The sequence below is a fragment of the Lissotriton vulgaris genome, chromosome 6, assembly GCF_964263255.1.
Source record: "Lissotriton vulgaris chromosome 6, aLisVul1.2, whole genome shotgun sequence".
Classification (NCBI taxonomy): Eukaryota; Metazoa; Chordata; class Amphibia; order Caudata; family Salamandridae; genus Lissotriton; species Lissotriton vulgaris.
The window spans coordinates 813,766,434-813,789,045 of record NC_141694.1 but is presented as its reverse complement, the minus strand read 5'-3'; the positions used below and the strand labels follow the sequence as shown (position 1 = coordinate 813,789,045).

Here is a 22,612-nt window from a genome sequence, read left to right as displayed (position 1 = left end):
ACTAAAACAACTAACAAATGCCTGCTTCACTAAAAGAATGGATAGAATCACTCCACTCACCCAAAGAACACACATCTACAATTGAAACCTCGACCAGTGGGAAATCACCCAAATCAGTATAGTTTCCCTTCTGCGCAAAAAAGTCTACCACACCAATTACAACTCTATCTTGCATACGAAAGTTCACTGTCAATTGGGCCATCAACGAGGTGTCACAAAAAAAACCCACAAAACCTTAGCAGACAATTACAACACAGTGTCTTCTGCACCTTTATTATATATCCCGGTATCTTAGGTCACCTCGGAACCGATAACAACTTCAACAAACACATTCACACGACTCTCACAACATCTCCGTCAGACATCACACAATCAATGCTGTACCGCAAGCTAAGCATTCCTTTTTACACACACATCCCTACTAATACTCAGACCTCCTTCACTGCTGTTTCAATGCACGTCACTGAACTCCGTATGTTCTCCATGCTTTAATCCTGAATCCAGGACTAAGGGCACCAATGTTGGGATCCAGATTCTTTAGGTCAAGTTCTAATTTCCTTCAATTCACTAACTAACCATCTGATAATGCTACCAATTGTTAAAATCTAGGCCCATTTTTACAATTTCTCTCTAGAGGGGATAGGTCTTTCTAGTAGAGTGAGGGGTGAAAGGAGTCAAATCACTGGTTATTATTTCAATACAGTGCAACCAATGTGGCTACACATTAATCCACTGAACTCTAAGATCAGAGTTTAGTAGGTTTAATTATACATTCAGAAACAAATCAATATAGATCATTCTCAATAAAATCGTATAAAGGTAAAAAAAGATCAAAGTAAGTCCAAATCATCTTAAGAGATGTACCCTTTATCAGTACAAAATTTCTGAAGCTCTCGTGCCAAAAGCTAAATTATATATTCACATCAGTGCTTAATTTGAGCCAGTCGTTTCCTGTACTCAGAACCAGCACTTAATTGCCGGCATTGGCACTTAATTTCAAGAACCTGCACTTATGGCAACTGCCACATGGTGGCGCTCTTTGTGTAATTTAAAGATGAGCAGAGAAACAGTTATTAATTCAATGCACATTAAAACAACTAATACCTGCCGCCCAATCCATTCTTAAAGCTTTGCAGCCTCGAAGAGTCTGAAATGTCACACTAGTAGCAGTATGACGGTCAGTAGTTGTGTAAGTACAGTGGCAATGTGTGGTTTAAACTGCAGTGGCCTCCTGATGAGGGCCCAGACAGTTTTATTAACATATTAAGCACTGATTCATATGATGATAAAAGGGCTTCATGTGAGAATATCAAAAATATAGTGCTGCCAACCTCCTGTAGCCAGAATATCAACTACAATCATTAGTAAAGGTAAGTGAATAGTCTTAAGTACTATTCTTAAGTCCACATGTACGTAACTTGAAAATATTTATATCTTCAAGGTACTTACACGTAGAGTCAAGTACAGCAAATATATACTCATGACACAATATTGTAGTCTTGGATATTTTGTCTACTAAATTCTGATAACACAATTTCTGAAACTCAATATTCATATAGTATTGTGATATAAGTGTAGTGGCACTTGTCTCCTGGCAGAACAGTCAGAGTAGTGGAAAACACTTTTACCCTCACTGAAAAATGGCTGAACATATTCTGTTAACACAGGCAACCCGAAGCTTGTTGTAGGATGTCTTGCTGTAACTTTCACATATTGCTCCTGTTTTACTAACACAGCTTGTGTATCCGAAAGTGTCCACATCCACCTGCCTACCCTTGCCAACAAGGTCTCCTAAGACCACTTATCTAACAACCAATGCCTAATCCAAGCTGGTGGTTGCAAGTTGGGTCCTTCGGCAGTCTTTTTTGGGGACCAGGAGACATATTATGAAGAGTGGTGATCCAGCGCTCCTATAGAAAAACTGTCTCATAAACACTACCTATCACCTCAATACTCACCATTATTTATAAACACTTTTACAGGCCCATAACACCAATGAGACAATTATTGAGCAACTGAATCAAGTGATTTGATTTATATTCTATTCACATTATTATTTACACTAATATATACAACTGCAGTTAATCTTCATTATCATGAAATAAAACAATGTTACACTTAAATCAAACCACTATGGTTGATGGATCAACTAATGGAAACTAGACCATGAATAAACAAGACCAGCTTGTCATATAAAATCTAATTTTATTAGCTTTATGTTTTTCATAAAAAGAGCATTATAAGTTTATAATCTTTATTTTAAAGCAAATAAGAAAGCAAAATTAGAACTGACATTTCAAAGTCAAAATAGAAACATGAAGAATTAGCAGAATAACAGTTTCCTTTCCCTGAATCTATTTCCCTGTCTCAATCAGTCTTCACCTAGAAAGGAATACATCTTTATAAATCTGCTGTCCTTATATGCGCCAAAGGTCCATCAGCATAATGCGCACCATTCAGGAGTCGGAAAGAAAAAGTTTTTTCTCCATTCGTGGTGACATAATTTATACCTTTCTCTCTAGCTAAACTTTCTACATTTTACATTCTTTCAATGGAATCCAGACTTCTCATTGTCGGATCCATGTCAGTCCACTGTTAGGTCATCTCTGAAGTTTGACCAAGTCCAGGCTTCACATAAGCCCTATTGTCTTTTACTTCCATGCTCTCCGTTTCCTCAAGATGTTACAATTTTCCTCGAGTCTCAAATCAAACTTCCTAGCCTTGGCAGACAACTCATATCTTTGTCCTTGTACTCTTTCCGTGAGCTCGCTCAGCACAGTTAAAGAAATGTTTTTCTTAGTTCAATGCAGTAAGAATCCTCACTGCTGCGCATGTGCCAAAGTTTACTCCGGACAAGCTTTTCGTCTGCAGCTCAGTCAGCCATATTTTCTTTGAGCCAACTTTAGGCCTCACTTCGAAAACTATTATTAAACAAACACAAGAAATCAATTAATTAAAGAATTGAGACCCATTCTGTTACCCTCCCCCTTTGCTAAATAACACGGTTAATTATGTTACCTAGCTTAAGCACAAGAATGCAGCGTTATATTCACCAATCCTTTTCGAATGTCAGGAACTCTTAAAGCTTTTATCACAAAAGACATAACATAAGCACATAAAATAAGCACATGCCATTAAATTAAAACTGCCATATTTAATACTGACAAAGACAATAGACAAAATTAGTTTATTAATTTTTCTTTGCATTTGCAACAAAAAGCCCATTGACTTGAATATTCTTTATTTCGGCCAACTTTAGCCATTAAAGATGCGTACACCATCACAGAAAATGGAAAAATATTATACAATGCCAAAAAGTCAGTTAATTTTCCTTCAATACAAACTCGATTAAAAGAGTTAGTATGCTTTCCAATACATCAATAAAAAAACGAACATAATGACTGTTAAAAGATACATGACAGTAAAACGTATGCAAGATTAAAAATTAGCCATTAGTCCCGCATGTATTTCATGTGTGCATTTTTAAAACTATGTTGATTAATAATTTCACCGCAAGCTTATTAATCTGTTTACTTTTATTAGGAGAGATTAACTTTGCAAGTTTGAACAAAATTTTATTCAAAATCTTGCTCCATCAACTCCCTCATCTGGTGATTTCATAATCACCAAACAATACCCAAAATTTTATAAATGTTCAACCCTTAAACATGTTTTGAACTTTCTTAATATTAGTATTTCTAAACTTTTGACTCATCATCTGATTTTCTACATCTTTCATATTGAGTTTTACGAAACTCTTCTAATTCTATTTCCTTTTCCTTTTCATCTCTTAACTTATAAATTCTTTTCTTTTCTGTTACATATTTTCTTCTCTTGTGTAACATGCAACTAATTTTTAACAAAAGTATCACCATAGCTATTATTACTAAAGGGAAAACTATTTTACCTATAATTGAACTACCAATCTCTTGAAACCAGTGTTTGATTGCTGCAAATCTTTTACTTAAACGTTCTGAAAAACTCTCATCTTCTAAGGGTTCTATTTCTGAATGTAACTCCGTAATGTTTTTAATGTACATCTCTATATTCTGGCTATTGTCAGGTATGTATGTGCAACAATGTTGAACATGTAAGATCCCGCAAACTCCTCCCTCCTTTGCCAGCAGGATATCCAACGCAAGACGATCCTGCAATACCATGGTTCTCATGGCGACAAGTTCAGTATTCACTCATTGGAGACCACTTGCAGTGTCTGTTGACAATCTGTCAACAATTGTGGACATTTTTCTAATCTTATTTGCATTCATGGTAATTCCTACCATAGGTATTAACGCACCAAATATGTCTCCCAAAATTTCTGGAAAACGGTCTCTTCTAAATCTGTTCACATGGTTGCTAATTTCAAATGAACCATCAGCATTTCTATCTACATGAAAAAATTTTGGAAAAACTAAACCTAGATAACAAGTCCCATACCAGTGGTCCGGGAGGCTGTAATAGGCTTTATTCCCACAAACAAAATAAATTCCAGGAAAAATTGGATCTTTGCCTCCTTTAAATCCCCATCCCCCTATAATTTGATAAGTATCTTCACATTGACTTGCTCCTACAAAATAATTATCGTACAAAGTATTGTCTCTTCTTATACAAAATTTTCCACCAACAGGTTTATCTATATGAATCGCAAGATTTACATTTCTACCATTGAGCTTCTCATCTTCGATTTGCCAAAACTTTGACTTAGTCTGTTTCGACATCTCATTACGCTTGTAAATTGCCCTTCTCTGTTCCACCATTTTTAAGAATGTTTTCTCTTTTGTTCTCAACTTACATGTTAGATTATTTCTATAAGCATACTCATATGTAAGTTCACTAGTTGTTAGGAAAAATTCCCTCATCTGTTTAGCAGGTCTCACTTTATTCAGGTTATCTACAACCTTTAAATTCGCAAAAATGTCATCAAAGTCGGAATAATAATATTCCAGACGACCAGTTTAATAAAACAAACTTGTTAATACACTGCAGGTTATTCCATAAGTAAGAGGTAGCATGTTATATTTAACCCCTTCTGACACTGAAGTAGGTAATTTCACACAAACGTAACAATCTTTTGCATTCATCACCTTAACATATTCAGATAAAAGTCTTGAGAAGGTATTGCTAGAAAAATCTCCAATAGATCTATCTTGGTGAATCTCTGGTTTATGTGCAATAATTCTATTAGTATCAGTTTTCTCAGATTTAACCACAACTTTACTTGTCATGTTAGCTTTATACATCTCTTTATCTACACCAAAAGGAAAAATAACAGCTAAAATTAACCAGACTAAAATAATCAAAATTATACATATTGAAGACAGTTTGCAACATCTTTTGAGACTTGAGCATCTCGAATTCTCATTAGTATAAGGCATCTTTACTTTTAAAAGATAACAACTAAAAATAAAAATAAAAACTGAAAAATTGTGAAAAATTTGAAAAATTACTAAATATACTCTAATATACTCCCCTCTTTTTTTTATTTTTTATTTTAACGGATAATCTTATTTTCTAACAGCTTTTTTTCTAACAGTTTTTCTTCGACCTTATGTCATACATCAAATGTGTTTTTCAGCTAACACAATTTCTTTGACCTTGTGTCTCCTAACACAGTTTCTTCAACCTTGTGTCATTTAATCAAAATGTTCAGTCATTGTCACTTGCATCATCGAAATCTTCCTGGCTACTATTGACCTCCACAACTGGTGGGATAATGATGTAGGCCCACTCTGGCGATTTATATTTCTGGTTTGGCTTAACTGTTCTTTTTGCTCTACTGCTTATCACTTCTATTTTCTTTCCTGCCTGATTTTTCTTATTCAAGTCTTCCTCTTTTTGACTTGAAATCTCATTAACCTGCTCTTTTGCTTTATTCACTAATTTAAATGTTATAGTTCCAATTTCTTTTGGCCAATTATCTCCTTTTCTTGTTAACTTCTTTTTTGGTTCTCTCAAATTACATTCCACTCTCCAAGCTCTTTTTCTTGTTCTCTTCAATTTAGATTCATCTTCACTGTCATCTGTTTCACTTTCTGTGTTTTCAGCTGATTCATTAATGATCAATTTTTCTGAGTCAGATTCTTCATCAGATTCAGGAACTTCTTTACTCGGCAGTTTCACTTTGTTAGGAAAATCATTCTTATAGCTGGTACTTGGAATTTCTTCTTCTTCTTCTTCAATTACTTCCAATTCACCAGTTTCAGAATCTTTGTTCCTTCTTCCAAAGTTTCTATTCTGCTTTTCAATACTCTCCTGATCTTGATCTTGAATCACTTCTTGATCAGTTTCTTTTTCTGCTTCTTGATCTAGCAGATTGTCATTTTCTTCTTCAGAATCTAGTATTACAATTTTTTCAGATTCTTCATTCAATGCCTCATTCGCATTTGAATCTTCCAGATGTCGACTATCTTGTCGATCTTCAGGATCTGAATTTCTCTCAGGCTCTTCTTCTGAATCTGAATCAGCTGTTGTATTACCTTCTTCGTCAGGATTCTCAGGTTCTGGGACTCGTTTGGTATGACTCGCATGAATCCACCTTTTAATCCCCTACACTTTACTGCATTTGCTGTAACAAAAAATCACCTGTCTTGCTTTTTGCCACCTTGGTACTAGGCAATTTCTTCTTTGATGCACTTTTGTCCTCACCCAGTCTGCTGGTAACAGATCATGAGCTTGTTCTTTCTCTTTTGTGAGCACTTCAGTTCCTACATGATGTAATACAGAAGTCACCACGTCAGATAGATTCTTGCAATAATCCATAATGACGCTATCATTTATACTCAGTAACTTATCAACTGGAACATATGCTTGCCTCATGACCCTGCCCATAAATATCTCATGAGGGCTCAAACCTGTTTTCTTATCAGGAATGCTTCCCAAAGTCATCAAAACAAGTGGTAGTGCATCTGTCCACTTCATTCCTGTTGCTAAATACATCTTTCCTATTCTATTTTTTATTGTTCCATTCACTTGTTCAACAACACCTGAAGCTTCTGGTCTGTATGCACAATGTAATTTCTGCTTTATGCCCAATGCTTCACAAATCAATTTTAGCAATCTGTTTTTAAAATGTGTACCGCGATCTGTCTCAACCGACACTGGGAAACCATACCTAGGTATAAACTCTCTCAACAACAATTTTGCAACAGTGATTGAATCATTGTGACACGTAGGAAAAGCTTCCACCCATCTTGAGAACAAACAAACAATTACCAAGACATATCTTAGTCTATTGTGAGGAGGCATGTCAATTAAGTCAAGCTGTATTCTGGTAAAAGGACCTCCCTCCCGTCCTATGGTTCCCATGCTTACAACTGTTTTTCTGTTTGGATTGATCTGCTGGCAGATCAGCCATCTCTGACAAAAGGATTCTGCAATTATTCTGAATTTTGGATTGTACCATGTTTGCCTAAATAGCCTGATCATGGACTCTCTACCAATATGTCCTGGACCATGGTACATGCATGCCATGTCTGAAATCATGCTGTCTGGCATTACTGGTCTGTCATCTTTGTAAACCCAAATCTCATCCTCTTCTCTTTGCCTACATCCTGCTTTTAACCATGTGTCTTTTTCCTCATCACTTGCCTCATCTTGCAATTGTTTTACTCCCTGCCAAGTATCAACTACAGATATTAGCATAAATGAGTTCAAAACATGTTCATTTTCTTTTTCCCGATTGACTGCTGCATTATGTCTTGCACAAAATTTCGCAATTTCATCAGCATATGAGTTTCCTTTTGTTATATAATCCATTCCTCTCTGACGAGCTGTACAGTTAACTACTGCATTTTTTTCTGGTAACTGAATTCCATCAATTAGTCTTTTTATTAATGTGGCATTCCTTATTGGTGACCCCGCAGAAGTTAAATAACCTCTTTGAGACCAAAGCTGGCCAAAGTCATGAACTACGCCATAGCCATACTGACTATCAGTCACTATGGTAATCTTTTGTCCTTTTTCCAATAAACATGCTCGAATCAAAGCAACTAATTCTGCTACTTGAGCTGAACGAATTCCTTTGAGACTTGAAGCTTCAATCACATCTGCAACCGTGCATACTGAATATGCTGAGTGCAGCACACCTTCATCTGATCTCAGGCATGAACCATCAACAAACAAAACATAGTCTGACTCAGGCAATGGAACATCTTTAATATCCTGCCTTGGTTTTGTGCAATATTCTAATACATCCAGGCATTCATGATCAACAATTTCATCTCTGATTTCTGTTTCAGATGTGTCAGGTAACAATGTGGAAGGATTCAGATTTACACATCTCGCAATCGAGACATTGTCTGATCCAAGAATCACTTTTTCATATTTTGTCAACCTGTTACTTGTCAAATGCTGTGTTTTGCTTCTGGTAAGGAGAATTTCAACAGAATGTGGCACATATACTTTCACAGGAAAACCCATAATTATTCCTTCACTTTGTTCCAAACTCACACTAGTTGCAGCTACTGCTTTTAAGCAACCTGGTAATGCTTTTGCAACAGGATCAAGAACAGCTGAGAAATATGCTATTGGATTCTCTGGCTTCCATGTCTCTGAATCAGAACCGATAATGCGCAACCTTCTCTTTCACTGCAATACAACTCAAATTCTTTTTCATAATCAGGCATTCCCATTGCTGGAGCTTCACACAAACTTCTTTTTAACTGTTCAAAAGCTTCCAATTCAGTTTTTGTTAGACTAATCGGATCTTTTATGTCTGCTTTTGTCAGTCTCTGCAAAGGCTTTGCAATTACAGAAAATCCACTAATCCATTGGCGACAATAACCTACCATGCCTAGAAACATTCTAACCTGTCTCTGTGTTTTTGGAGGTTGCATTGCTTGAATCATTTTTATTCTTTCCGTTGTTACCTGTCTGGTACCTTTTGCAATTCTGTGACCAAGATATTTTACTTCTTGTTTGCAAAACTGTAATTTCGCAGGAGATACTTTGTGTCCCTCATCTGCCAGATGATTTAAAAGAGTAATGGTATCTGTTACACAATTATCTCTTGTTTTTGCAGCAACAAGGAGATCATCAATATACTGCACTAATGTTGATTTTCCAGGTAAATCTACATTTTCCAAGGATTTCTTCAGCAACTGAATAAAAATAGATGGACTCTCAGTGTACCCTTGAGGGATTCTACACCATGCTAGAATACACTCTTTGAATCTGAACGCAAACATTTGTTGGCTTTCTGGATGCAATGGAACAGTAAAGAATGCATTGCATAAATCAATGACTGTATACCATTCTGCATCATGCGGAATCTGATATAAAATTACCGCTGGGTTTGGTACAACTGGACAACATGGAACAACAATTTTGTTAACTTTTCTCAGGTCCTGAACAATTCTGAAAGTTCCATTTGGTTTTTTGATTCCCATAATTGGTGAGTTACATGGGCTGCTTTCAATCTCTCTTAGAACACCCTGTTTTATGAATTTTTCAATTACAGGAATTACTCCCTCAATCACTTCTGCTTTCATTTTATACTGAGGAATATTTGGATAATCTACTCCTTGTTTTACTGTTATTTGCACTGGGTCTACATCAATCCCATTTCATCTCCAGTGAAATCCCAAATTTTTACATTTACTGTCTCTTTTAATTCTTCAGGCAGATTGTTTTTATCAAACACAGGAAATAATATTTTTTCTTCTGCCTCAACCATTGACATTGTTAATTTGTAAAGACCATCTTCTTCTGGAGTTTGAAGCTCGATACCATCCGGTGAGCAATATATTGCGCAGTTCATCTTGCAGAGTATATCCCTACCTAACAGATTTACCGGACTGCTATCACAAACTATAAATCTGTGCATATCTTTAAATTTACCTATTTCAACTTCAACTGGTTTAGTTACATCTGTTTTAATCTGTTGATTAGCTATACCAACTACTTGGATCTTCTCACCAGAGAGAGGTAGGTTTTCTATTTCCACTGATCTAACAGTAGAACGGGTAGCACCTGTATCCCCTAGGAAAGTAATTTCCACATCATTCACTTTACCATTCACAAATGGACCAGATTGATCTACCTCAAGAGTGGCTCCAAGCACACACTCTTCCTCCTCTCTCAGGCACCATCAGAAGTAATCATCAGAATCACACCCTCCATCTTCCTTCAACCAGAATTGTTGTGACAGATTTGACACATTCACTCTCTGTGATCTGTTTACCTGTTCACCTCCGCTGAATCCTGATTCTGTACTGTATCTCTGCAAATTTACACAGTTTGGAAGTGGCGGTTGTGGTAACTGATGTGGCAACTGACTTTGCTGAAACACTACCTGTCGCTGTAGCTGTTGCTGCTGATTCATCTCATTCTGCATCTGTGGATTTAATGATTGATTTTTAACAAAATTTCTGGGCGGATTCTTACACTCGCACTTCCAGTGTCCAATTTCGCCGCAATTAAAACATGGGAGTTTCTGTTTCAACTCTTCTATATTTCCCATTAACTTTGGCTTATTATAATTACCCTTAAATTTACCTTAATTCTGATCAGCATTTTTATTTCCTAAAGTTGCTATCTGTTGTTCAGCCACGTTCACTTGTGCCCACATTGCTTTTTCTTTCAGCTTCTTTTATTTAGCATCTATCTCATCACTACAGTATTTTGCCTTTCTCAAAATATTATCAACTGTATGTGATTGCCACCCAACTATTCCAGTTCTTATAATTTCACTAATTTCAGGTCTCAAGCCATATACAAATCTGTATATAAAATGGCTCATATCCTTCTCACTCAGATGCTCATTTTTTATTTATTTTAAGTAGCTTATACAGCGCGCAGCTACCCCCGGAGGGGTGTCCCGGCGCTAAAACAGAAACTCAGGAAAGAAGGAGAGAATCAAGCCGATTGTAGGACTAGAATCATAATCTGGAGAACAGCCATGTTTTTAATTTACTACGGAAGATGGATTCAGACGGGCAGAACCTGAGGTCGAGTGGGAGGCAGTTCCATAGTTTAGCAGTAGTTACGCTGAACCCTCTGCCGCCCATTCTGGAACGTCGAAAGCGAGGTGCAGTCAAGAGGCGTAAGTTGTTAGATCTCAATGATCTGACAGATTGAGATATTACCACTCGCTTTTTCAGGTATCCAGGCCCGAGGCCGTTGATAGCCCGAAAGGCGAGGGTGAGGATCTTGAATTGAATGCGGCTTGCAATGGGGAGCCAGTGTAGCTCTTTGCAATAGGAGGCAACCGACTGACGGTAGGGGATATTTCCAATCAGTCTGGCTGCCGCATTCTGAACGATCTGAAGACGATCGATCAGATATTGAGGGGCACCGGCATATAAGCTGTTGGCGTAGTCTAGATGAGATGTGATGAGGGCCTGAGTGATCGTTCTGCGGGCGTCCAAGGGAAGGTAAGGAAAGATCTTTTTAATCATGCGAAGTTTCGCGAAGCAGGCTGAGGTGACCTTGTTAATTTGCGCTTTACAAGAGAGTGATCATCGAATTGAAAGCCCAGGTTACGTACTGATTGAACAGGGGTGGGCGCAGGGTTAAGTACTGTGGGCCACCACAGGCTGGGGGGATATTGGAGTTTTCTGGTTAAAAAACAGGACTACTGTCTTGTCAGCATTAAGTCTAAGGTGGTTGCTGGTCATCCAGGCACAGATGTTGTCCAAACATTGGCGGAAGTTGGCAAAGGTGGAGTCAGAGTGGTCTCTAAAAGAGAATATCAGCTGAGTATCATCAGCGTAAGAGACCACTCTGACTCCACAAGACTCCACCACTGCGGCCAAGGGTGCGAGATAAACGTTAAAAAACAGAGGGCTCAGGGCAGAGCCCTGCGGGACACCACACAGCAGGGGTTTACCCTCTGATTTGAAAGGTTTGAGCGCCACCTTCTGAGTTCTGCCAGTGAGGAAGGACTCAATCCAGGCGAGAGCAGAGCCACCGATTCCGGCCTGCTTTAGACGGTTTAATAAGATTTTATGTGAAACCGTATCAAAAGCGGCGGATAGGTCGAGGAGGACCAGCATGGCCTCCTCGCCCCTATCCACACACTCACGGATAGTCTCAGCCACTTCCAAGAGAGCAGTCTCGGTGCTGAAGCCTGCTCTGAAGCCGGATTGGGAGTCGTGTAGTAAAGAGTTATTTTCTAGATATTCTGTCAGTTGCAGCTGCACGGCCTTTTCCAGAATTTTTGCGGGTTTGGGGAGGAGGGAGATGGGGCGATAGTTGCAAAATTTTGTAGGATCGGCATCAGGCTTTTTCAGAATGGGGACCAGCAGAGCTTCCTTCCAGGCAGTTAGAAAGATGCCATGATAGAGGGAGGCATTCCAAATAGAAAGAAAAGGGCTAGCCAGTGAGGGGGCCAGGTCACCCATAACCTTGGCAGGAATTAAGTCGGAAGGAGAACCAGATCTGCACTGGGTGAATAGCCTGAGTGCGGTCTCAAGAGTCAGCTCGTTATAAGACTGTAAAGAGGCAGATTCCGGGGCCATCACAGTGGGGACCGGGGGGGATTCCTCAGTAGGAAACGAAGTTCTAATTTTATCAATTTTTTCAAGGAAATAGTCAGACAGTCCATCGCATAGTGCCTGGCTAGAGGGGTTCTGCGAGGCCCTGGCGGGGGGGTTTACAAATTCTTTGACAATATTAAAAAGGGTTTTAGAGGAGTTCTTAGTGTTAGAGATTTGTAGTGAGAAGTAGTCTCTCATGGTAACTTTTTTTTGTTTAAGAAATTTTTTCAGAGCGGTTTTGTAAATTGCTTTGGATTCAGGGTCATAGTTCTGCCACCACTTGCGTTCAAGTCGTTTGCAGCGGCTTTTTTCCTCACGGAGGGTCGGAGAGAACCAAGGGGCAGAGGGGCGTGTTCTAGCAAAAGTGATGGGTTTCAGAGGGGCGATGGAATCGATGGCAAGGAGCAGCGCGGAATTGAGTCTGGACACATTTTCATCAATGTCACTAGACAGAGGGTCCGGCTGATAGTTGAATAAGGGGTCTAAGGTTGCACAGTTAACTTTATGCCACTTTCTTCCCAGCTCTTTCCTAAGGACAGTAGGTGTGGGTCTCGAACTTAGGGACAAGATGGTGATCAGACCAGGTGAGAGGGAGGGAAGGAAAGACTGTGATATTCGAGAAATTAGCAAAGATAAGGTCAAGTGTATGCCCAGCTGTGTGTGTTGGGCCCTTGACTAACTGAAGCAAGTTCAGGCTCTGCATCGTTTCTAGCAAGTTGCTAGCTTTCGAGCAGAGAGAGTTGTCCACGTGGAGGTTGAAATCTCCAAGCACCAGAAAATGTTGGTGTTTGAGGGAGAGATCAGCCATCAGGTGGGTAAATGCCGTTAGAGAGAGAGTCGAGGCAGTAGGAGGGTTATAGACTAGAGTACCCGCCAATACTACTGCCGCGGTATCCGAGATAGTGAAGTACATAGCTTCAATCATCCCGATATTCGTCAGTTTGGTGATAGACAGATTGAGATGGGATTTTAGGATAATGGTAAGACCGCCTCCTAGTTTGCCCCTTCACGATTGATACCCTTTAAGAGATAGCCCGGAGGGGTAGCTAGGTGGATATCGGGGGTAGAGGTATCTCTAAGCCAGGACTCAGTAAGAAACAGAATATCCCAGGCGTCTGAAACAATTGACGTCCAGATCTCGTTGGAATGGCGGGGCAAGGAACGACAGTTAATCAGACCTGCTTTCAGCGTCAGAGGGTGGGACAGGCGTTTCGGCAGGCTGAGGCAGGGAGAGGGGCGAAGGCTCCAAGGCGGGAGGGTAAAGTTGCATTGTAGGCAGAAGAAAGGGGCGTCGTCCAGGTGACAGGGACTGCAACGTGTAGTGGACGGGCAAGATGTGGGTTTTAGAAGGAGGAGCTGGGATCTGGTCCAGCAAGTACGACCAGAAACAGCCCGACAGCCAGGGGGACTGGCCCTAGGCACGGGCCAGGCGCGGACGGGCGCAGACGGGCTTGCCTTAGGCGTGCCTTCGGCGCGCAAACGGCGCTCCCGCTGCGCTCGTCCGCTGCGCTTGCGTGGGAAGCACATTTATAGAGAGAGGGGGTGGGCGTGGCCTGACGGGTGGGCGTGGCCTCGCGTTTCAGCAGCGATGGCGGCCGTGGGATGTTTGCCTCTAAACAGCGCTAAGATCCGCTGTTTGTGGGGTGAGATGGATTGCCTGCTTGGCGGGAATAGCATAGAATAGCTCTGGGTAGGTGCACAAAGTTAAAAATAATGTTAAACACAAATCACAAAATTTTTTTAAAAGCGAGTGAGAACACCTCCGGCTTCCGCCTCAGAGGTCTGAAGTTTCCTAATGACGCGCTATCAGTCAGCGCTTACATAGGCTTGGGGGTGGGCGTGGCCTGACGGGTGGGCGTGGCCTCGCGTTTCAGCAGCGATGGCGGCCGTGGGATGTTTGCCTCTAAACAGCGCTAAGATCTGCTGTTTGTGGGGTGAGATGGATTGCCTGCTTGGTGGGAATAGCAGAGAATAGCTCTGGGTAGGTGCACAAAGTTAAAAATAATGTTAAACACAAATCACAAAATTTTTAAAAAAGCGAGTGAGAACACCTCCGGCTTCCGCCTCAGAGGTCTGAAGTTTCCTAATGACGCGCTATCAGTCAGCGCTTACATAGGCTTGGGGGTGGGCGTGGCCTGACGGGTGGGCGTGGCCTCGCGTTTCAGCAGCGATGGCGGCCGTGGGATGTTTGCCTCTAAACAGCGCTAAGATCTGCTGTTTGTGGGGTGAGATGGATTGCCTGCTTGGTGGGAATAGCAGAGAATAGCTCTGGGTAGGTGCACAAAGTTAAAAATAATGTTAAACACAAATCACAAAATTTTTAAAAAAGCGAGTGAGAACACCTCCGGCTTCCGCCTCAGAGGTCTGAAGTTTCCTAATGACGCGCTATCAGTCAGCGCTTACATAGGCTTGGGGGTGGGCGTGGCCTGACGGGTGGGCGTGGCCTCGCGTTTCAGCAGCGATGGCGGCCGTGGGATGTTTGCCTCTAAACAGCGCTAAGATCCGCTGTTTGTGGGGTGAGATGGATTGCCTGTATTGTTAAAATACCAGCAGTAATCTTTCATAGAATTAATGTACTGATTCTTTTGGCTCTTGGGTTGTTCTGTCTATTTTAACCCAAACTACCTCCTTTGGGGGAATCTTATTTTTCAAAAACACAATTACTTTATCATACAATTTCATTACATCTGGTGAAGGAGCACCTGTTATTTTGTCTCGAGAGGGTTCTTCTCTAGGCCAATCTATAGAAATTTTACATTCTGTCTAAAGATCTGATGAGACAATTATGTCAAACAAACCATCAAGATCAACCCACAAAACCTTTGAAACTTTTACAAACCTTTCTACCTGCCGATACCATTCCACAGGTTTTTCTCTCAATCGAGGAAAATTATTCGTAAACATCAAAATGTCCTGTCTTGTCCATGGGACATACACAAATCCTCCACCTGCTATTTCTCTCATTGGAAATTCATTTACTACTTTATCTTTTTCTTTCACAAGAAAATTTAAACTTGTTCTGTCTTCATCTCTTTTCTTTGACCATTTTGCTCTCCATTTACTTAATTCACCCCAATTTCTTAAAATCGTAATTAAATCTTTTATATGCATAATCCTTCCTGAAGTATTCATGTTTTCAATGTCTTTTTCAGAAAAATCCACCCTGTAATTTTTCTGCAAATTTTTCTGTTTACTTAGATCTACTTCTAATTCAATAGCCATCTCTTCCAATTGATCATATTTGTTTTTCGTTTTCCATGTTATGCTTTTACAAATAAACAATAATTCATCATCCTGATATGCTTTTAAACTGTCAGTTCCAACTGTCCCAATAATTAATTCTTCTAAATCTGCTTTCAGTTTTCCAACATCAAGTAATTTACCATCTGGAGTTAAATGTATTTTATTAATACTTTTTACTGACGATTCAGAATCAGAATCTGCACCAATTGGGGTTTTACATGTTAAGCTTTGATTAAGAGTTAAGTCAGGCATCCTCATTCTCTCTCGATGAATTTCAGTTAAATCCGAATAAAAATTTTCAGTTACTTTTTGTATTTCCGTATTTAATGGAACAGTTAAAGCTGAATGTCTGATTTCTTTTTGATCAAATACTGGAAGAACAGGTCCAATCGTTACAGGCACTGTTACTGCTTCCATATTTTTAGTTAATTGCTGTATTAATTCATTTGCAGAACGAATATATTCTGATGTATCTGGTAATGGTAATTCTTTATACTTATCTGCTCTGATTTCATTTCTTGGGGTTTCATTTCTCTGAACTGGAGTTTCAGTGAAATTACTATTTACTGGTGATATATTTGAATTAAGTCCTGTTTCTGCTCTTTCTGGAGTTTTATTATTAGTCAAATTCGTTTCAGGGGATGTTTCATCAATAATTTCTCTAGGTGGGGCACTTGGAGGAGTAGTCCATGTACAAACTGGTTGAAAAGGTGACGTTTTTTTAGTATAAATTTCTTCTAAAACCGCATCTTCTGAATCACTCTCTTCTCTAGTATTATTTTTCTTTTGAGAACGCTTTTTTCCAGATGTCTCATTAACTAGTCTCACTGGGTACAAGGCGTCACACATGTCTGCACTTCTCCATCGACGCATTCTATCCTGATGTTTCTCTCTAAGTAATCTTTTTGGAATTCCTCTACTCTCTCGTTCTAATTCATGCATCTCATCTTCCCATTCAACTAAAGCTTCAAATTGTGTAGGTCTAGGTTTCGGTACAAGACTTGTCATTCTTTCTCTTACGTTTTTCAAAACCGCTATATTAAATGATCCGTCTTCTGGCCAAGCTAAAACACCATCATTCTCAGTATATTTCATCCAATTCTCAATCCAGAGACAAGTATGGTAACCATATTCACCTAACATATAGGCTGCAGGCGTTTTGTACTTATGAATTTAATTTTCCGCCTCGCGTCGCAATTTTCTCGTCAGGTTTCAATTTATTTTTCAATTTCTGAAACCATGAAAGTTTCTTTTTCTCTTTCTGAAAATAATAATCCATGTTTTTAAAATGATTTCCTCAACTTCGAAAAAGATCGTAACAATTTCTGTAACAAGGAAGTTGTTATTCGCAACACCAACCAATCCGTGCGCAAAACTCACCAACAAGCCAATCAGGTTAAGCCACGTCACTATTCTGCTCAACCAATAGAATTACTATTTTTCAGGAAGAGCCAATCAGCTGTAAGCTTGTCTTGTCACGTGAACCAATCTGTGCCCGAACACTGTGACATATGCTAGCCAATCACAGCGTGGGCACTAGTGAGGTATGCTACCGCTGCAGACTTCTCTGCTCCGTCTCTCGCTCTTTCAACTAACCCCTCCCTTACAAAAATTTTCACAGTGCCATATTTACAAAACTTTCAATGAAATTTAGTTAACAACTTCACATTAAACAAACCATCTGTCTGCTTCGCTAAATAAAGTGATAGTTTTCTCAAACATTCAAGTATTCTTTTCGCGTGAAATAGACGATGCTATTTTCACAGAATATTCAGATTCGTCGATAAAGTAAGACTACTCTACCCATTCATTTGCGCACATTCATACAAAAAGAATCCCTAACCATACATACATGAATCTATAGTAGGACTTTAACTCACCAATAGAAATCCTCTTTCACCAGTAAGATAGACAACGCTTCCTTACCCTTCACTCAAGCTTGAATAAATTCTACTACTAGAAGTCCCTATACTCGAAAGTTTCAATTTCATAGACAATCCTCACTATCCATTCTACCTTACACACCTAAGATTTCCCTAAACTTGTGCTGTACGACCACAACACTAGTGATATACGACGATGCCACTAATTTGAAACAGAACAAATGCACTGTGTAACCTCACTTGTCATACTACTCATGCCGGCACAACTAGGAATTTTCACACTGCTGGAAAAAACCTTTAGACTACATATAACAACTAAACAAATTTAACAAGTTTTAAACATGTAATCCTATGTATTTACCATGTAACATGTCAGTTACCATAGTAACCATCCTCTGCTACCAAGGAAATGATCCAGCGCTCCTACAGAAAAACTGTCTCATAAACACTACCTATCACCTCAATACTCACCATTATTTATAAACACTTTTACAGGCCCATAACACCAATGAGACAATTATTGAGCAACTGAATCAAGTGATTTGATTTATATTCTATTCACATTATTATTTACACTAATATATACAACATCATGAAATAAAACAATTTTACACTTAAATCAAATCACTATGGTTGATGGATCAACTAATGGAAACTAGACCATGAATAAACAAGACCAGCTTGTCATATAAAATCTAATTTTATTAGCTTTATTATTCATAAAAAGAGCATTATAAGTTTATAATCTTTATTTTAAAGCAAATAAGAAAGCAACATTTTTAATAAGAAAGTGAAAATTAGAACTGACATTTCAAAGTCAAAATAGAAACATGAAGAATTAGCAGAATAACAGTTTCCTTTCCCTGAATCTATTTCCCTGTCTCAATCTGTCTTCACCTAGAAAGGAATAACAGCCTGATTCATCAACGGGCCGTTTTGCGAGCCCCTAATAGCGAATCATAGCGATTCGCTATTAAGGACTCGCAAACTGGTAATCATATAGGAATCGCATAATAAAATGCGATTCCTACTGATTCCTTATTTGCGATTAGCTAATTGCTAATCGCAAATAAGGAATAACTCGCCATTCATTCCTATGGGCCAAAAGGCCCATAGGAATGAATGGGGAGTATTCCTTATTTGCGATTAGCAATTAGCTAATCGCAAATAAGATTGCGATTTGAAGGGTGCCAGGGGTGTGCACAGGACACCCTGTAGCACCCCTCAAATGAAATTTCACACAGGTGTTGCACACACACATGTCCAAAGGACATGTGTGTGTAACATGCAACTCAGAAAAATGCATTTAAATGCATTTTTCTGAGTTTTCGCAATTTACCGCGAGGTCTGACCTCGCGGTAAATTGCAGCAAGAAATTGCGAATTCGCAAATTTAAATTGGATGTTGAATTGCATTTAAGGAATCTCTAATAGAGATTCCTTAAATGTAATTCCTCGCACATTTGCGACATCGCAATTAGCGATTTTTGCATTTGGGATGCTGAATCCCAAATGCAAAAATCGCTCTCGCAAAGGGCGGATTCTCAGAATCCGGTCCCTTGCGAGCGCAATTTAGGTTCATGAATCGGGCGGTAAATCTTTATAAATCTGCTGTCCTTACATGCGCTAAAGGTCCATCAGCATAACGCGCACCATTCAGGAGTCGGAAAGAAAAAGTTTTTTTTCCACTCATGGTGACATAATTTATACCTTTCTCTCTAGCTAAAATTTCTACATTTTACATTCTTTCAATGGAATCCAGACTTCTCATTGGCTGATCCATGTCAGTCCACTGTTAGGTCATCTCTGAATTTTGACCAAGTCCAGGCTTCACATAAGCCCTATTGTCTTTTACTTCCATGCACTCCATTTCCTCAAGATGTTACAATTTTCCTCAGTCTCAAATCAGACTTCCTAGCCTTGGCAGACCACTCATATCTTTGTCCTTGTACTCTTTCCGTGAGCTCGCTCAGCACAGTTAAAGAAATGTTTTTCTTAGTTCAATGCAGTAAGAATCCTCACTGCTGCGCATGTGCCAAAGTTTACTCCGGACAAGCTTTTCGTCTGCAGCTCAGTCAGCCATATTTTCTTTGAGCCAACTTTAGGCCTCACTTCGAAAACTATTATTAAACAAACACAAGAAATCAATTAATTAAAGAATTGAGACCCATTCTGTTACCCTCCCCCTTTGCTAAATAACACGGTTAATTATGTTACCTAGCTTAAGCACAAGAATGCAGCGTTATATTCACCAATTCTTTTCGAATGTCAGGAACTCTTAGAGCTTTTATCACAAAAGACATAACATAAGCACATAAAATAAGCACATGCCATTAAATTAAAACTGCCGCATTTAATACTGACAAAGACAATAGACAAAATTAGTTTATTAATTTTTCTTTGCATTTGCAACAAAAAGCACATTAGTCCCGCATGTATTTCATGTGTGCATTTTTAAAACTATGTTGATTAATAATTTCACCACAAGCTTATTAATCTGTTTACTTTTTATTAGGAGAGATTAACTTCGCAAGTTAAACCAGAATTTTATTCAAAATCTTGCTCCATCAGTGGCCTCTGGGCATAACAGCATGTGCGCCTGCTTTGCGCACCCCGGGGCACTTTGACATTACAGAAAGGGCCGCAGATGCTTGTGCACATATAGCACCAGTGCAATCACCCAAGGGTGTTCCCTCATTTGCGTAGAGGCGTGGCCCCATTGCAAATGAGGGAATCCCTTTGCCTCTGCGCCCGCGCACCATTACAGACGCGGGGGCAGAGGCAAAGAAGCTTTCAGTGCACCCCCTGATAGCAGCCCTCTGGAAGGGGGCAACGGGAGTCCTATGGACCTGCCAGACACCCCTTTGCAGGTGGGTGCAGTCACTCACTGCACACACCTGCAAGGGGATCCCTGATCCCCCCGAAAAATGCAGGCTGGTTGCCGCCTGCACAGTGAGACACGGAGAGGCTGCTTCAAAGGCGCTCCATTTTTCACTTGAATGCGCAGCCCCCAGGGCAGCGCATGTTCGCAGCGTCCCTGGGGGCAGTGTATGTTCGCAGCGTCCCTGGGGGCAGCGCATTCAATAGAAGAGGACGCACTTCCTCTGTTTGCACCCCATGCACCTGTTTTAAGAGAAAGTGCGCCCTATCTATAATAGGGCCCCAAGACTTATTTAATCATCAGACTTTAACCAAGATCGAGAGCAATAAAAGCAGCACAGGGGTAAATACGGAGAAAAAGAAAGATGGAAAAACTGTAGACTAGGGAGAAAGCTGGGATGAAAATGAACCTACCATAAGGGAAGGGAGAATATATCAGTGAAGAGAGAGAGGCATGAGGTGGAATCAAGATTCGCTGTTGGCTATTGTTTGGGCTGAAGAATGCGTGCTTCGACATCCCCTTGCTCCCCACAGTTTGAGGCTGTTATGGTTTGGCTCACAGGTGACGTCGCGGAGCCTATACATGCAGGTGTGGGTCCGTAGGAGTGAGTATTAGAGAAGAATAACATTTGTTAAAATAAATCCACACGTCACGCATATTATAAACTGGGTTTAAACTGGGATTAAAAGGTATAACAAAAACACTGATTTTAATGACACGTGCATCTTTTTTTCTTCCAGAAAACGATTATGTTAAGTACACGCCTGTGACACACAATGGACCTCTCAAGAAGTAACCAGCCCGGGCAAGATGAGAACAAGCAGGGATGCACAACTCGTTGGTTCCCGGGGCTCCCAGGATGTTCTTGAAACACACACGAAAGAAAAATTACAAAAAAAGACAAGCCTCCGTGCTTTTCTTCAAAAGCCTGATTCTATTAGACGCAAAGCAATCAGACAGCTTTACAAGTGCAACGATCGACTGGTACTTATGTATTGAGAATTTCACGAACAGCAATATTTGTGATGGGTGTATCGCCGCCTCCACCCATTCTTAAGACACCCTTTTAGCGTCCCGTAAATCCTTTATCCTCTAATAAACATAAGATGCTAACATCCTGTTTGCGCCTAGTCTCAATTATTATTTAAATAAAGTACTTATAGAATTAGTCATTGATTGAAATAGATGAATGTTACATTTTCCAAGACAAATCAATTGATGACTAAATCGTAAAACTATTTTCAAAGTAGTTGCTCTTACCTTGAGGACTAGTGATACTGAATTACCGTATGACATAGACAAACGTTTATTCAAATGCCTAATGCAGCTGAGTGGACTAACGCATTCATTACAGCAATGTGTCTGCAAGCTGAAGATTGCAGGTTCTATTCTTAGCAAGTAGACTTAGACTTTCATCCTCCTGAGGTCAATCAAATGAGTTACATTGAGCAGGGTATTAATTAACACCTAATATCAAATATTGAAATGTTGAGAGTTTCTTAGAAGACAATTAAGTGGTTCTGCTAATAATGGCTGCTACAAGCTTTCTGCTACTACCTTCCAATGTTTGTCTTTCTGTTATTCCTTTTTAATTTAGAACATTCTACCCTCAGTTGGTGGAATGCTTTAAGAGCCTTACAGCTCTTCTGCCTTGGGCTATACCGGTTATTAAAGGCCCACTCCCTCGTTATAACTATAACTCTAGTTTAGGGCATTTAACAACAAGTATAGACCTTGGCAGCAGGCTGGCTTTAAGTCTACATTCAGAGACCAGACATATAGTATATAGGGGCTTTAGAAGTCTAGTAATAAGTATTCTTCTGAATGAGACGCTGCTAAAAAGCAAAGTGTGTTTCAGATTGTTTGCAATCATCTCGACACGCCAGCTTTATTGCAAGCTCAACATTCTTCTGAGGCAAAACATAATGCAATTGATCAAAACTAAATCTCAGAGATCACCATTCAGGGCCGGACTGGCCATAGCGGGCACCTGGTGTTTTCCCCCGTGTGCCAGAAGGGTGGGGGCCATTTTTAGATTGATGGGGGCCATTTTGTTACTGGTAGCCAGTTTTGCAACAGAGCTGCAACATCGCCCCCCTGTACTAAAAGCAGCAGCAGTGCTTCTCACTA

General features: G+C 39.8%; 1 protein-coding gene across 2 annotated transcripts in view; it reads left to right on the top strand.

Moving 5' to 3' along the window:
* The window catches only part of SPMIP3 (sperm microtubule inner protein 3), a 100,514-nt gene extending 78,921 nt beyond the window's left edge, over positions 1-21,593 (top strand). For both annotated transcript variants that reach the window (XM_086925286.1, XM_086925285.1), the window contains exon 5: positions 21,223-21,593. In XM_086925286.1, coding sequence (XP_086781412.1) covers positions 21,223-21,278 — 56 coding nt within the window. In that variant the 3' untranslated portion in view covers positions 21,279-21,593. The remainder of the gene's footprint in view (positions 1-21,222) is intronic.
* The last annotated feature ends 1,019 nt before the right edge of the window (positions 21,594-22,612 follow it).